Below are 18,018 nucleotides of genomic sequence, written 5' to 3'. Positions count from 1 at the left end.
TCCTAATTGTCTGATCCTTTTTGATCCTGAGGGCATAATCTTAGGCGGAAAAAAAAGGTAATACCAAAAGACGTGAACAATGAAAAGTCCAGAAATGGCCATCTCTGAAAACCAAGCATAAAAAAAAGGAAGTTCTTAAGGTCTAAATTTACTTACATTCTCTTCCTGAGTTTTCAGAGAAGACGAAGAAATCTTGAAATACCATGTATTTTTTAGTGTTCCGACGGAAAAGGTATTCCTCATGTTCTCAAGAAATGAAGGTAAGTTTAAAAAAATATATCATTTTCTGGTACAAAGTAAATTATTATCATTTTCACCTGAAGTACGCGTTACAGACTTCGGCAGCTCGTGGTGATCAGAGTTAGGCTCTTCCCCTTCCAAGAAAATACTCCCCTTTTGGATTAGAATTCGTGGGATTGGCCCTGAAAGCATTCCACCAACCTGGAGTATCTATCTATTGTGGCACCTCGTCTAGAAAGCTTAGGATACTGCTGAAGGGCTTCCTGGAATTCACTTGAAACGTGTATCTTTATTCTTCATCGACAGCAAGCCCTTCACACTAACGTAATTTCTTCTTTTACCTGATAAAAACCTGCTCGAGTCTTGTCCAGCCTAAAACAATTCCCTCCAACCTTTGAATGTCCTCCCGCCACACTTGCGGCAGGCTGTGCACCCATTCTTTCCTTACTACGGCGTTCTATTTCCGGCAAGTGTACTTAGCGATCTTATTGCCCGTGCCAACCCCATGTCCAGTGGCCGTCCATGCTTCGAAGCTGTTCTTTCAAATAGTAGACCTAACTTGAAGTCTGAGTAACTTCTCAAGCTCTTGAGATGCTTTAGGTACGAGCAGCTTCGCTACTATACTTTTCGACGTAAAGATTCTTCAGAAAACAATTGTTTTGTTCGTTTGTTTTCTTTTTTGGGGCATTGGCTTTCGCCATACAGCCAGCATCGTCTAGGTGCTTATCACTAGAATATCACTCACTCTCCATTCTTACCTTATAAATACATTCGCTTCACACATCCATCCCTCCGCTATATACAACTATTTACATCTACTACAACTAATGGATGGATCAGTACTCTATATTCCTGCCATCCTTATAGCTTAACCGAAATTAAAATCACCGTAATCCTTCTCTAATCATTTTCTTGCATTCCTTCTATAACTTTTAAATACATTCATATTTCATTGCTAGCTCTGCTATAGACCTAAGCACATAGATGTTGGTGGAGAATACAGTCGAACCTCGCTTAACGAGCATAATTCGTTCCAGAACCTTACTCGTTACGCGAAATACTCGTTAAGCGAAACAATTTTTTCATATAAATTAAAATAAAAGGGGATAATTGCTAGATCAGCCACACTTACACCATGTTCTCGTTTCTCAATGATTTTACGTTTCAATTCTAACGTTATTTTAATTCTTTTCGAAGCCATTTTGTTAGAGGGATAACAAAATAAACACAATAATATTTAAACACAAATATCACTATATGGACTTCCCCTATACACCACTCATTCGGTGAAGTTCGGTTTCGACTATATCAATGCATTAGATACGTGGAGAATATGAAACGCATATACGTAAACAGGAATGACTAATCGAAGAATGCGCAGTTTTCGATGAGTCAGCGAGAACTGCGCAGTCAGCGAAATGTCATTAGAAAACTATCGTTATGCGAAACATCGCTCGCTATAAGAATCAATTTGTTTTACTCGTTATGCGAATTACTCGTTAAGAGAGGTGCTCGTTATGCGAGGTTCCACTGTATTATAGCTTCGTAGCGAAATGGTGCATCTAAATACCTGTATATGTCGTCAAACGTTCGTTTGACAATTACTGCATCAAGATATCTCCTTAACAAAAACTTACAGTTTAAAAAGTTAAGTATAAGGGTTGATTAAACGCCAAAAGGTACACAAATCAGCAAGTACCCAACATTTCATTCAAGCTTAGTTGATATAATTTAAGTAATTTTGCTGCATTAACTTTTCCTTCACATTTTTTAGAATTTATTAGATGTCACAGACCCTTATGCTGGCCAGTTCGTTCATAATATTATTTGGTTATACTTATGATAAAATGTATATTATATCTTCGTTTTTAAATAGGTACTTTATTTTAACTCTATTCCAAATAATTATTATTCTTCTGATTTATCTTTAATATGCCCTTTATTCTGAAGTTGTCACATCTTATACATGCATGTTAAAGTAGAAAAAGACAAAGTTAGAGTCGGCTACTGTTTAAATTTGAATCACGGAGGATTTAAAACAATATTTCAGACTTGAATTCGTCTTACCGAAATATTCGTGAGCACAAATAACACACAGTTAATAACAAGTAGATTATTCAACAATTATTCATTTCTCAATTGTAATTTAATTTTACTTACAGTAAAATACTGGAATAATTATCTGTCCTAAAAGTATGCAATACTTATTTATTTTATATTACATAACATATATATAACATTGTGAGAAGAACAGCTACATTGAGAGTGTGATTGAAGAAAACTATATTATTTTCTATAAAGGCAGATAATTATTACCTATTATTATAAACGTTTGACTACTACATAAAGTAACAATTACTTTAATCGAAGAATGAACTTAAACAGACGATTTTTATTAAAAATAAAATAATCGAAATCATTGATGTATGTTGGTGTAAGCATTTTTTTAAAAAAGTTTTTAAATTTTGTAGCCTCGTAATTTTTTTTATTTTTTATAACGTTTTCTTTTTAACCTGTAATTAATAGTTTGATTATTATAGATTAATAGATATTACAGTCAATCTACAGTGCTACTTGAACAAATTTTTTGTAGATGAAAATGGCCAGCATAAGGTTCTGTGACATCTAATAAATTCTAAAAAATGTGAAGGAAAAGTTAATGCAGCAAAATTACTTAAATTATATCAACTAAGCTTGAATGAAATGTTGGGTACTTGCTGATTTGTGTACCTTTTGGCGTTTAATCAACCCTTATACTTAACTTTTTAAACTGTAAGTTTTTGTTAAGGAGATTTTTGTACCTTTTGGATAGATTTTCATTTTTGTCTATTTTGCTAAGTTACATATCTGCTTTACTGTTTTTTTTAAATTTGGAATAAGCAATTCTAACATTATAACCTGATAAGGTGTTAAGTAGGAACCGTAACTACCACTGGAGAGATCTTTTTAAAGAATGATTATAGTTGCGGTCCCCAAACCATCCTCAATAACAATTTTTTTGAGAAAGCCTTTTTATATAAAATAGGAAGGTATTTGTACGTAAAAAGCAAATTTAAACTGCGATTTCAGACCTTCCTTTTAAGAGGAGTAAGAAAAATAAACGGGCGATTACAGTACTTCTCCCTAAAAGGCAAAGAGGCAAAGATTTTGAATCGAACGACAATTCATTAATGTAAATAGGTTCACCCATTGATAATTTTAACGATTTCAGTACTTCCTCTTAGTAGGTGTAAGAGCATGATGGCACTTCACAGCCATGTAGAGGAGCTTTAATCACTTCTTCGTGCTAAATTTTATCAAAATCGGACAAAGCGTTATAGAAATATTGGTAATAATAGTTTTAGAAACGGCCTTACTTGGGTGGGGCAAACTCCCCTCCATATGAGGCGTAGCGACGAGACTTTTAAAGTGCAAATCTGTACAAAATTTCGATTCGAATGACACTTCATTCATGAAAATCAGTTCACTTGTCGATAATTTGAAACGATTGCTATACTTCCCCTTAACTAGTGTAAGAGCAGATCGCCGCTTTAATGTTACGTAGGGGAGCCCTAACTCTATCATCCTACCAAATTTTATTAAAATCGGGCTAAGATTTACAGAGTAATTAGTAATAATAATTTTGAAGGGGGCCTTACATAAAGGGGGCTAACTCCTCTCTAATTCGGTGTACAGCGTCGAGACCCCCAAAAGGCACATCTACATAAAATTCCGAATCGAATGTCACCTCATTCATGAAAATCGGTTCTCGCGTTTAGGCGCTACGTAGTTTACAAAAAAGGTAACAACAACAACAAGAAGAAGAAGAAGAAGAACAACAACAATTTCTGAAAATACCGTTTTTGCTCATTTTCGGCAACTTTTTTCTCAAAATCTATTAGGTCTGGGGGTTGCAAAAAAATTACAGTTATAAAGGAGGGTTTGCCCTATATTTTAAAGAAAATTTGGGAATTTTATCTTTTATAGAAAAAGAGAAAAAAATTGTCAAAGTTGGGTGTTTTTTAACGTTACGCTTTTTCGTGCACTTTTTGACGATCAATCCTTATACAACTGTCCTACCGGACAGTTTTAATTATACACAATACTATTCCACAGAATATTGGTTATCCTAAATGAATATTTAAAACGGTGCACTTCTGGAGAAAAATAAAAAAATGAAGTAATGCAATAGAAAGAGGTTAAAAAAGAGTAAAAAACATTCTTTGGCTTAAATTCCATTGACTTACAATGTGAGCCATCTAGCGGCAGTGTTTGGAAAGTGTCCAGCTGATGATCAGTGATGTCGCAGGGTGGCCCAATAAGAACTTTTTCCTTCATATTTTTTTTTTCAAATAAAGGGATTTTTTTTAAAAAAATGAGAAATATTAAGTAATTTATTAATTTATTTTTAATATAAGTTACATCAGGTTTCCATAAATTAAAATAAATATTTACACACCATTCATCTTATAAATTTTAAAGAAATGGAGGGGGGCCTTTCTGTTCTACGACTTAGAACTTGAGTTTAAATTACAGTGTCTGAATTTCCACTACTTTTCGATCTATTAAATGGGAAAATTAACAAATATGTCCATAGAAAAATACCGAATAATAAATTTTGTAATAAAACATTTTGGAATAAGTGACTAAAAATTGTTTTTTGTTTTTTTTAAATAATTTAGGAGAAAAGATTTTTTTTATTTATTTCTCAAAATATAAAAAAAATGTATCCTAGCAAACAAGCCCAAATTTAGTCATCATCGATAAATAATTTTTAATTTTTGCTAAAGCATAATCGAAGTTTTCCAGTTTCCAGCACAAAAAAGAAATGGTTATACTACAACAGAAAAAAAAAATTAAAAAATTAAATCGCAGATTATTTTATTATAACATCGATTAATTTAAATTATTTTTGGATCCGCATTATTGGGGAAAAATCGTTGATCTATTTCCTTGTCGTTGGATACAGTTTGCTTTATTTTGAGGGCATCTCTTTGAGGCAGAGATGATTATCACAGGCTTTTTGAGGGTTAAATCAGTACAAGAACTGTTTTTTGTAGGCTACTTTTTGTCTTCACAACATTGCCAAGCAGTTATCCCAAAATTTTGTATACTATTCTTCAAAAATTGAGAGTATACTGATTTTGCCCAAAACAAGTTCGTGAAAGACTGATACAAAATGAAGCTGGACTGTCACGTTGGAAGTGATCTGTGAAATTTAAATTTTATTTATTGCGAGATCCTGTTGTTTTTAGCATTTAAAAAAAAAAAAATTAAAATTGATAACTTATTTTGGTGAATATTTTTTATTCTTTTGGTTTTTAAATAGTTTCGTTTCGATAGTAGCGATTGTTTCACAGATTTGAAGCGCCTTCCATGTAGTGCTGTGTTCCTGGTGGAGCTCTATAACCAGGATAGGTAGTGGTTAAAGCATGCTGTGCAAAGAACGTAGAGTAATCCTTCTTCACCTTACGTGGCCTACAGGCTGGTCCTTTGGCCAACGCTACCCTTGCTTCATTCTCCGCAGCCGCCTGCTGTTTAACACTCTCTGGCGGCCATTTCTGATCACCACGCATCCTGGTACCTCCTTGAACTGTGGCCGTGACTGGCTGTGAAACGTAAACTGGTGCCGGTTTCTGTCGTACCGGTGCTGTTGGCAACAATGTCACCGTGGTTTTGGGTGGTTCAAAATGTACAGGATGATAGGGTACCGACTGGACGGCAGCAGGCGGTGAAGGAGGTACTATACCTTGGGTACTAGAATAAGTGTGAGCTAGTAGTGGTGGTTCTTCTGGACGTCTTCCGCCGTATCCGCCCAGCTGGGGACTGGGTGATGGTGGTTTCACTGATTTTACAGGACTAACTGGTTTCTGTACACTTTGGAGCCCCTGTTTGTACAGAAAGAAAAAAGATTAGTTAATAACAGGGCGAAAATATCGATTTTAAACATCTAATATTAATCACTTTCTCCCACTAAAATCCTTACATTTTTAAATTTTCACCAGATTTTTGTTTTTAATCAGACTCTTAATTCTGGAGAGCGTCTCCCTGGGTAAAGCTCTCAGGGCCTTGGTTTTTTCCTCCCCCGAGGGAGTAACATCCTTAGCCCAGACAAGCCGCCATCGCATTGACAGGTTTTTTGTTTTTTATATTCTCGTTCAATTATCTTTTCGATGCATAGTGTGTCACAAAACTCCAGACTTGAAAATCACTGGTCAAATCTGGTGAAAACGTTATTTTGAACAATCGATTGCGTAGCTCTAAGAAATCGAGAATATCGAGAAATAATATCGATTCAGTTTCACTAAGAATGGAATTCGTTGATTCAATTATTTTCTAACCTTCAAAAACAAACCAGAACCAATCACCTTTAAGTTGAACGTACCCACAGGTGGAATAATCACTTTCTCTTGTTTGTATTGACTGAGGTCCAATATTTATAAATTTAGTCGTCGTCGATTTATTTAGAAATGAACGAAAAAAACTATTTTGGCGCTTTTTCATCTGTATTAATGAACAGCTGGTATTTTGAGAATATTATTTCCCGCCAGAGGGAACTGACCAATGCACAAAGAGACCGACTTAGAGCCGATAGCCTTTCAATGTCAGTTTGATTTATTGTAAAGAAGGCTTTCCCCATCTTTATGAAGTAAACGTGCCGACTATTTACAGTTCCAAGCTCCTTAAATTATTATTATTATTTTTTAATTTTGCAATTTAAGTCGCGTCATTGGCGACTGGAGCTGTTTACATTGCACTTCCGGCCTCCGGACATAGCGTACTCTCTTTACAGACATTCACTGCCTTCCCGATCACCGGTTAGTTAACTGTAAATAGCTGCTAGGTACTGAGATAATCGGCTGGCAGTTAGTAAAATTGGTTCTGCCTAACAGTTAATAAATTTAAACATTTTAAATGAATTTGAGAGTTAAGCTTATTTAATACGGTATTCTTAATTCATTATTTTTTTTATCACACAAAATTTAAGTAAATAAATAAGTGACATACTTGCGAGTATACGGGCTGTTGGTACTGTTGGTATTGTTGTGAGTGTACTTCCTCTTCTAGGCTCTCTTCAGGAGGCGGTGGCCAAGCAACTCGTTTAACTCCTGAAGCAAATTAAATCCAGTCTTAATCCTAAGTTCAAACCAAGATAATCTTTTGAGAGTTTTGAGGGATAAAAGCAAATATGCCGCTCCCCTAGTATGAAATGTGTAGTTACTTTATGAAATTCCACAAAATTACCTAAAATGTAATTTACAACGTCTGTTATTCGATTAAAAAATATATATATATATAAAGCGGATTATTATTTAGAATATACATGAAATATCCGGGCGGGTTTCTTATGTACAACATTTTGTACAAGCAATAAATTGGAGATATAGAGAGCGTTGTCAGTATGATAGATAGATTAGACTAGGGCGGCCTCAAGGCCTACGCCACTGCGACCCCTTTGGATCTATTGTGGCTCCCCTCACTCAAAACCTCACCCTCTAGACCTGTCCTTTTGATCAGACTCCTAATTCTGGAGAGCGTCTCCCTAGGTAAAGCTCTCAGGGCCTTGGTTTTTTCATCCCCCGAGGGAGTAACATCCTTAGCCCAGACAAGCCGCCTTCGCATTGACACAATACATTGCAGTGCCGTTTCCTTCTCTTCCTGACAGAACCTACAGAGGCTATCATCTGCCAGACCCAAATAAAAAGTAAGGGATTCTAATAGGGCGGCCCTTAAGGCCTATGTCACTGCGACCTCTTTGTATCTATTGTGGGTCCCACCGCACTCTAGAGCTCATACTCCCAGATCCGTCCTCTTAATCAGACTCTTAATGCTGGAGAGCGTCTCCCTGGGTAAAGCTCTCACAGGCCTTGGTTTTTCCTTCCCCCGTGGAGTAACATCCTTATCCACACGAGCCCCTCACACTGACACAACACATTGCAGAGCCCGTTTCCTTCTCCTCCTCCTGATAGAATCTACAGAGGCTATCATCTGTCAGGCCCCGTGCGATGCATGTGTTTTCTGAGCCTGCAGTGGCCCAGTTAATAGTCCTACAATCATCCTTATACCCCCTCGCGGCCTTGACGGATTAATTCTGCAGTCAGCAGCCTTGTCAATATGGATGAAGGACTTTCAAGATTAGAAGGATTCGATTCTCTGAATGTAGGACATCTTTGTGGAGCCTTATAGTTCGGCTCCAGAAATCAAGATCGGTCTCAGTAGTATTGAATAGAACTGAGTTAGCTAGTCTAAAGTTAAAATTAATGAACTTAAAATTATTTAGATGGTTTTTTTACTTTGTAACGTAACTAAGCATTTAGATAAAAAGTCACGCTTGCGCCTTCTGACTGCCAATAAATCCATAACATACGCCTAATTAAATAACTATTATCTGAATAAAAAAGAAAAGTAAAGTAATCGCCTATTTTTTCAGGCGGGGCTTAACGTCCAACTACCATTTTAAGTGTCGTGGACGGAGGCGACTAGCAAACATACTTTATCAATAAGTATCCCATATTAACTATTAAATTAAATCCTAGGCCAAGACCGGGAATCGAGCCCAGTACCACAATGCCTATTAGCTTTGCAGGTATCGCCTCTAACCGCTCGGCTTTTATCTGAATAATTTTATGTGAAATATCCGTCCAAAGGGTTTTCTGAGATGAGATGATATTTCTTTTAGCGTAATTTCCCAATTTCCCAATATTGGACAATGTTAGTAAGAATGAAGTAAAAAATTCAAGAGTTTGGAGGTGGGAAAAAAGTAAGTTAGAAGATTCGTGTGAGTAATTCACCATCTTGTTCCAACAATTTCACGCCTTTCCCTAAATAAAACCCAGTTGCGAATCCTGGATTATATTTAGCTTTTAATGCAATGGAATCTCCCCGTTTAATCCAGACCTGTCTTTGGGAATGAGAGAAAAAGAAAGACAGAGTTTAATGCGGGCACCTAGCCAGGACCTCTAAACCCCAACTATAGCGTCCCTACAAAACTACTGTGTCTAGTTACGTAAATATATTCTTTTGTAAAATAAAATAAGACATTACCTAGAAATAAACTTTTTGTAATTTACTTCTTGTACGTCACATGTGATAAAAGTAGAAAGAAGAAATATCTGGTAAAGAATTTTAGTAGAATTGGGTGACCCAGGTTACTAAAATTGAATTTAAAAAACTAAACTTATATATATTTTTTTGTAGAGCAAGGTAAAATATATAAAAATATTATTTTGGCTTCATGCCACAAACTGTAGTGTAATTAATTATGGAGGCATGTGTTTAAAGGTTTAGTTTAATTTTTTATTCTTTATTTTGTTTGTTTTAAAGATGTATTTTTTTTAATTATTATTATTGTTATGTTTTGAAATTATTTTTATAAAAAAAATTTCATTAATCCAGTCTAGGCAACCATTAACAGTTTATTAAATAGTCCGGAGAATAATAAGGCCTAGTCAGAATATTGCTTTGGTACATTTACAAACAGAATAATGCGTGTAGAATAATAAATTAAATTTACGTGAAAAATCGTGAAAAACTAAAAAAGAAATCTTAGTAAAGTGAAAAGAAAGATAATTTTTCTTAAAATTTCAAATTTGTATTACATATTTTAATCTTCTTCTTCTTCCCATGGTGCTACAGTTCTATAATAGGACCTGGACCTCATTTAAGAGAGAGTGCCACTCTTAAGTAAAAGTAAAGAAAAGTAATCACCTATTTTTTCAGGCGGGGCTTAACGTCCAACTACCAATTAGGTGTCGTGGACGGAGGCGACTAGCAAACATACTTTAGTGTAAATTTCTCATATTAACCATTGGGAATATAGACTAGTACCGCAATACATCTTAGCATCGCGGGTCTAGCCTATAACCGCCTAACTCACTTTACTATAAATTTCTCTTATTAACCATTGGGAATATAGACTAGTACCGCAATACATCTTAGCTTTGCGGGTCTAGCCTATAACCGCCTAACATACTTTACTGTAAATTTCTCTTATTAACCATTGGGAATATAGACTAGTACCGCAATACATCTTAGCTTTGCGGGTCTAGTCTATAACCGCCTAACGTACTTTACTGTAAATTTCTCTTATTAACCATTGGGAATATAGACTAGTACCGCAATACATCTTAGCTTTGCGGGTCTAGCCTATAACCGCCTAACATACTTTACTGTAAATTTCTCTTATTAACCATTGGGAATATAGACTAGTACCGCAATACATCTTAGCTTTGCGGGTCTAGCCTATAACCGCCTAACATACTTTACTGTAAATTTCTCTTATTAACCATTGGGAATATAGACTAGTACCGCAATACATCTTAGCTTTGCGGGTCTAGTCTATAACCGCCTAACGTACTTTACTATAAATTTCTCTTATTAACCATTGGGAATATAGACTAGTACCGCAATACATCTTAGCTTTGCGGGTCTAGTCTATAACCGCCTAACGTACTTTACTGTAAATTTCTCTTATTAACCATTGGGAATATAGACTAGTACCGCAATACATCTTAGCTTTGCGGGTCTAGTCTATAACCGCCTAACGTACTTTACTATAAATTTCTCTTATTAACCATTGGGAATATAGACTAGTACCGCAATACATCTTAGCTTTGCGGGTCTAGTCTATAACCGCCTAACGTACTTTACTGTAAATTTCTTTTTATTAACCATTAAATAAAATCCAAGGCCTAAGACCGGGGAATCGAACCCAGTACCACAGTAACATATTAGCTTTGCCGGTCTCGAAATGTGCCACTCTTCCCTATCCTCGGCTTTTAGGCGCCATCTTCTAACACCCACCTTTCGCAGATCTCTCTTTCCCGCGTCATCCAACCATCTTATCCTGGGACGACCCTCTACGTCTTGCGCCCCCCCAGGTGTCCATATAGTACTTTTTTAGGAACTCGGTGATGGGGCATCCCGAGATATGGCCGAGAGCCACCTCAGCCTGCCTTTTTTGTGATACAAGAAACTATGTACCGTGTTCTCCGTATAGTTTCTTGAGTTCTTCGTTCTTTCGGAGCCTCCATTTACCCCGTCCAATGTATACCGGGGGCCGTAGATTTTCCGCAACACTTTTCGCTCCCATATCCCCTAAGCATATTCTCACATTCTTGTATCTTTTCCCAAGTCTCGCTACCCGTACATCACTACATGGCCTTATACATATTTTATTATTAATATTTAATAGGCGTTAAATTTAATAGGCGTTAAATTCTTGCATTACACGTGCACAGTGGTGCTTTTTGGAGGATGAAGTACTCCAATCACTTTCGCTCCCGGAAGTGCTGTAGACAGGGCCGGATTTAGATGAAAAGAGGCCCTAGGCTATTCCACTTATGAGGCCCTTTCACCTCCCATTTTTAAGTTTGTAAATTACATGAGAGATAATAAAATACATCCCTACTGTGATATATATCAATATGTTAAATGAAACATGATGTAGTTGGTCCTGTTTTTAGAATAGTGTAATCTTAATTTTGCTAACAATTTGAATGTAGGCCCCTTTAGATCTTGAGGCCCTAGGCTGAAGCCTAATTAGCCTATAGGAAAATCCGGCCCTGACTGTAGATTCGAATTTTCTCCGAGAAAATGTTTTTTAAAAAAATTATAGATCTACTTTTGCTTAGGAAAAGTGTTTTAACAGTTTTCCCCATTCTTACGCGAATAATTCCTTAAATGAATCTCTTTTTACGGCCACAGACTGGGGGTGGGGGAAATACGTGAAATTTGAAAAATAGGGAAGGGATAGAGTGTTTAGCATGTATACTGGACGCTGAGATCTAGGGTTCGATTTTCCAGCAGCTGGCCCTTAATAAAATTTGGGTCTCTTTTGGGCTTAGAGGTCCTCAAAACGGATATTCCCTGTGAATACTCTCAAAATGGGAAATCAGCACCCGGAAGCAATACCTTCTCTTACTGCAGTAGAGGAACAGGAAGCTACTAACACTACAAAAGCATTTTCCGAACATCTGTGAACACAGACGCAAACAGCTCGGTTAAGAATCATGTCCAGTGATTGTGTTAATTTTTACCTCAACCTAGGAATTCCAGAAATGTTTATCAGTGCTTCTAGTGTCCTGGAGACAAGGAACAATGACTGTTCTTAATTTTTATTTTTTCTTACTTTTGTCCACAGAGAGAGAGAGAAAGAATTGGGCTCGTGACAGATTTTTCGGGCACGTGGAAATGTGCACTGTACTGTGTCCACCACCGTAACTCAAAAATGAAAAATGAATTTTCCGAAAGTTTGAATTCGAAATTTCGGTTAGTTTCCAACAGAGGAGGGTTCTTCCCATGAACGGCACCCACGATCTCTTCCAAACTCGGCGCACCAGTTCCAGATATGCACATCTTTAAGTTTTTAGTTGAAACATTTTTCGCAGAAAATTTGGCCAAAAGCCTATCCAGTCATTATAGTGTAATGTACGGTTCTATCTCTTGTATACTTCTAAAGAGTCCCTCCACCGGAAGTAGCTATTTACTTAATGAGTTGTTCACGCCACTAAAGTCTCACGTGAATATGGTTTTGGTGTTCTCGTTGAAAACTTCCCAAAGTGGACTCTTTAAATCCACCCTTTTGTTTGGGCACTTCCTTCAGGGAATATTTCAAAGGGATGCTGCCCTCTTCTTAGGATGAAAATGGACTGACCTCTTTTATAGACCTCCAGGCCATCCTAGGTAGGCATTTCTGTCGTGGCATTCACCTCCAAACAGAATACACTACAAGTCTACTCAGGTGGTAAATATGTACAAACTACTTAGCCTTAACCCACAGGCAAACTCTTGGCTCATTATCACAAACCCACATTTTTACAAACGCCTTACACCTTTTATTTTTACAAACATGGCACCTAAGGGAGCCACAATATTTTTTTTTTTTTTTAAGTCACAGTGGGTTTGCCTTTGAGGCAATACCATTTAGAATTTATGGCAGCAATGAGCAAACTCTTTGTGGTCCATCAACTGGATGAACACCTTTTTTAAATTCAAGGTTTGAAACATTAAATGCGTAAGTTAGAACACGTCGAGTATTGAAGTGATTTAAAGGTCGTGTGAGTGTGCGACCCAGAATTTAGTTTCTGGAAGGATGTTGGGAATTTCAGGCTTGAAACCGTTCCGATCTATGCCTCAGGCCGCTCGAGATGGACGTGAAAGATGATTGAGGTCAATCATATTATCCCACTGAACACAACAATACTAAATCCATCTTATAATATGAATCTTTAGTAAAAATTCCATGTCTAAAGTAAGCTTATCCATTGTAAACTATAAGAGAAGCAATTCTGTAACAGAATGTTGGGCGAGCCTTTGAGATATTTTTATATTTGAAATGAAATTTCACAAAGCATCCTTGAATTTGTAATGTAGCTCCTAGCTAGCTATAAATAAATTGGAGAGATGCACCGACAAGAAAAATGCCACGAAATAAATCAAAAAAACTGCACGCAGCATTACCTGTATAATACAGCAAAAGCCAATGTTGAGTTGAATCCCTAGGGAACTGTGCAACTACTGCTACCAATTGATCCTGCAATGTTTTGCCAACTAGCCAGATTGTCGCAAATTTCATCCCCCTCTCCCCTTATTCTGGTGACTAAGTGCAAAATAAAACTCTAATCCCTGTTTTTTGGGGGGGTTTTGTTTCTTATTTTCTGGATGAAGGTGCAGAGAATCAAAATAGAGGTGGTGGGGAGCCCTAGGTGATAGGTAGGGTCACATTTACTGGTGCCCCCTCACCGAGTATTAGCTCGGCAATGTACACGACCTTGATGTATACGAGCACACCTTACATCCCCTTCCCAAAGTGATACCCCCTACTTACGTGAAATACTAAAACCCCACTATTGCAGGTTCGTCTCCCAAGAAATTAGCTGTTTTTAATCTTTGTTCTTTAAAACTTTTTTCTTCTCCTTAAAATGTACTAAACATTGACCATCTCAGATCAATGATGCTTCCAAAAACGATTAAAAGAATGAATTTCACAATTTCTAGCCAACGTTTCGTGGACTGCAATGGTTTCTCTTCATCAAGGCTTAAGTTAAAAAAAAGTCTTCTTAAAGAATTCAGTACAACATTCAGTTTCAGTTTCAATTCCGTTATAAAACTATTACTACGCAAGCGATACAGCCCGTAAAAGTGAGATCAAGACCATAAGCATGGTCAGGAAGAAGTCCAAATCCCTATTCAGTTAAAAATTTGGTAAGCTCATCATCATTACTGGGATAATATCCCTGATTTTATAAGTCCACAGTGCTCTTGTTTATATAAATGTCAGACCGTCTTCTCGCCTCCCAATACTTACACGATTTTGACGAAATTTCCGCTCTAATCTAGGGCACTTTACAATCCCTACATTTCAGCCAAATTTCAGCTTTTAGGAAGAATTAGTGTAGGGAGAAACAGCAAGTTTTAGTGTATTCCAGTTTTTGCCCAGTTTTCGGCAAAGTTTTCCTCAAAATCTATTAGATCTGGGTTGTTGCAAAAATAAAATTACACGAGTTATAAACGAGGATTTGCCCTATATTTTAAAGAAAATTTGGGAATTTTATCTTTTATAGAAAAAGAGAAAAAAATTGTCAAAGTTGGATGTTTTTCAACGTTACGCTTTTTCGTGCACTTTTTGACGATTAACCCTTATACACCTGTCCTACCGGACAGCTTTAATGTATTTCGCACAGGACTTTGGAGTTTCATCCATCATTAAAGTAGATTTAACAACTTTTCTTTTGTTCTGCGGCTTCATGGATTTCCGTAACGTTCCAGATCGGTTCTGGGTTGAAAGATCAGCACTTAAAGTCTTCGACTGAGGCTAAAAGGACGAACTTATGGATCATCAACAGTCTTAAAGTAACTTTTGCAGCCCACATCCTCTTTCTACAGCTTCCAAAATAAACCAGGTTATCCCTTTAATTGGTCAGCGGCGCCTTTAGTGTAAAATACCTGGAAGATGAACGGATATCTGAAGCCACAGTTTAAGAGTTGTTTGGCTTTCACTAACAGGGATTTAGTTTATATTTACTGTCATCGAATCCAATAAAATTACGCTACAGGGAAATTAGATCCTATTCTGTAGAACTAAATTCTAGAAATAAAGCAGCAATTAACCATGGAGAAGGCATTAAATTCTAGACAATTTTCTGGAACAGTGAGGGAAGTTGCCATTTTCCAGCGATTTTCTTTTTCAGTTTTCAGAAAAACTCGGGTGTGACAACCACATTCTTCACTAATCTATTAAACCACCATTTCCATTCCACTACTCCAGCATTAAAGACTCTTCCAGGGGATAGAATAAACAAAACTTTTGACGATAGTACCCTCCAAAATTTAGACATCATGCTCACAAAACTGGACAAAAAAAAGGACCAAAACTCAAGAAAAAAAAATATGCGCTTTGATGCATAACAAAAAAAACAACACCTTGGTTGCAAAAGAAAAACCAAAATCTACCTGACTGTGGAAAACCACTTGCTAATTTCCTAGGGAAGAAAAACGCTGGTCGAATTTTACCATTTTTCTGCATCACTGAAGATGGTGGCCATTTTACTCTTCTGTTTGGCGGATGGACGGACCATTTTTTTAATTTAGACCAAAATTTTTTAATCATTAGTTCATCGGGTTCATCTTTATGGTATATTGCGTGCTGGAGAAATCTTTCAATCCATGGATGGTATAGATCTTTAGCGATTATGTTCATCCGCTCTGCGCAAGTGCAAAAAATAAATTAAAAAAAAAAAAGAAAGAGCTTAATTTTATTTTTCTGTCAACATTTTTTGAATCATGGCCAACGACGTCATTAGTACAGTCGCAAATTGTCAACTAAATTATTTATATATTAGTCAAATATTGTCTTAGTTTAATGGCGTAGTATATTATTAGTAATTAAGGATTTTTTTTTTTTAAATTATTAGTTCCTTTTTTCCGACAAAAAAATGTAAAACAGTGTTTTTTAAGAAAACACTTCCTGTCTCGGAGACGAACATTTCCGGTATAAAATCAATTCAGAAAATGAGCATGATTGCTTGAAGATGATTGCTCTTGTCCAGTCATCAAAATTTTAAAAAATGTCTTAATTCTATTGTAGTAACGGATGAGTTTGACATTTGTGCTCAATTTGTATTTTGTTCTTTATAAAATTTAATAAAAGAAACTCAATCTTCTATAATACATAGAGATAGCCGTCGTACAGCTAATTATAGCCCACAACGATATGAATCTCGCATTTATAACTCATCCAACATAAATATCCACAACCCAGTCAACCGTAGCCAAATGGCAATCTTCATATTTACAAATGCTTAGTTGTTTTTCATTTTATTTCCTTCTTTTTTGTAAAAGAAAACCCTCCAAAAATAAAAGGAAAACATTAAAGCAAACAAAATGTCGCAGAAATTTATTTTCGTAGTCATTGTCGTGTTCACAAAAAACATGCTTGGGTGGAACATTCTAATTCAGCGCCCCCCTCTGATTGTGAAGATCAAAATTAAAGAATAAATAAATCTGATTGCGAACCCACCCCAATTTTTCGTAAGTTTTCTTGGGAATTTACAATTTTTACTTTTAAAAAAATTTGGATGACTTAATTATTATAATTTTTTTTCAAAACAAGCATTTCCGGGGGAAAAAAACTCAAAATCAAAAATCCGCACGATTACAACACTCCCTCTAGAGAAAAAGAAGATGAAAATATGTTTCAAAAGTTCAAAAATGTTGAAGAAAATTCATGAGTTAGAATCTTAAACATTGCAATGAGTGTTTTGAATCTCAATATTTACTTATTTCGTAGATGTTGGCAAGAAAATGCATTTCGCTATCATAAGATCTCATCGCAGCCATAAATCAAATATTATTGGCTAAATTGTTTAAATAATATTCTGACTCCCAGATTTATCTCTAAAGAATCATAGACAGGAAATATAGAAACTGAAAATGTATTTTTATCGTTAACAAAAAAAAGAATGACGGAACTCTAGCAATATTTTATTGATTCTCACTCTCTCTCACTTTCAAGAAATAACCTGAACAGTATAGAGAAATATTTTGTAACCTCGCCAACTGTATGCATTCCATAGTTGATAGATAGATACTGTGAAGGGGGGGGGCCCATGTGGTGTGGTTTGCATGCTTTCAGCGAGTTCGGCCCGTGTTTGCAAGGTCCTGTCTGTCTACAGCTACTTCCAGTGATTCTAAATTTGAATCACTTCATTCACACATACCTGTGGCTGTTTCATTGGGCTACACTAGTTTATCATCACATCTTACTGATTCAAACTAATCTTTTTTTGGTAATCAATAAAGTTCATTTTCATTCACAATCCATTGTGTGGATATCCAACTGGCTTTTGAGAAGGAAAAATTACTATAACTTATCAAATTTTCAACAGGAATAACCCGACCATTCAACATAGAATTCTTTATTTTGTTGACAAAGAAAATAACTTAAAGATTCAAAATTAGCGAGGAATCGTTCCAAGACGAGTTATTTTTGTTTGGACCGAATCCTCGTTAATTTTGAATCCTTAATATATTTTTACGGTCACCAATATAAATTCAAAGAAAATAAAACAAAAAATATATTAGAGATGGTACATACACAGTTAAGAATAGTCTGATCAACTAATTATAAAAAATAAAAAGGCTAAAGTAACCTACATCAAATTATACTTAAAACATAAAATCAAAACCCGAATTCAGAAGGCAGTGGCAACTGCCGCTATTTCAGTTACCAGCGTATAATAACCTTCAACATAGTTCATACTTCTTTCAAGTTGTAAACCTCCGTATCATTTCATCCAT

The 18,018-nt window shown here is 36.0% G+C and overlaps 1 protein-coding gene across 4 annotated transcripts in view; it reads right to left on the bottom strand.

The window, feature by feature from the left end:
* Positions 1-4,604: 4,604 nt before the first annotated feature.
* LOC141454927 (uncharacterized) overlaps positions 4,605-18,018 on the bottom strand; it is a 34,421-nt gene continuing 21,007 nt past the window's right edge. For 2 of the 4 annotated variants that reach the window (XM_074129635.1, XM_074129636.1), the window contains 2 exons: positions 7,228-7,328; positions 4,605-6,107 (listed from right to left, as the gene is read on the bottom strand). In XM_074129635.1, the coding sequence (XP_073985736.1) occupies positions 5,574-6,107; positions 7,228-7,328 (635 nt within the window). In that variant the 3' untranslated portion in view covers positions 4,605-5,573. Of the gene's footprint in view, positions 6,108-7,227; positions 7,329-13,680; positions 13,838-15,672; positions 15,925-18,018 lie in introns of those variants that run through there. The other 2 variants (XM_074129634.1, XM_074129637.1) reach the window with 2 other exon arrangements.

Source organism: Rhodnius prolixus, unplaced genomic scaffold (genome assembly GCF_049639745.1).
Source record: "Rhodnius prolixus isolate KJV_2025 unplaced genomic scaffold, Rpr scaffold_15, whole genome shotgun sequence".
NCBI classification, from domain to species: Eukaryota; Metazoa; Arthropoda; class Insecta; order Hemiptera; family Reduviidae; genus Rhodnius; species Rhodnius prolixus.
Note: the sequence above shows the minus strand (reverse complement) of the source record. Positions and strands in the feature narration are given on the sequence as shown.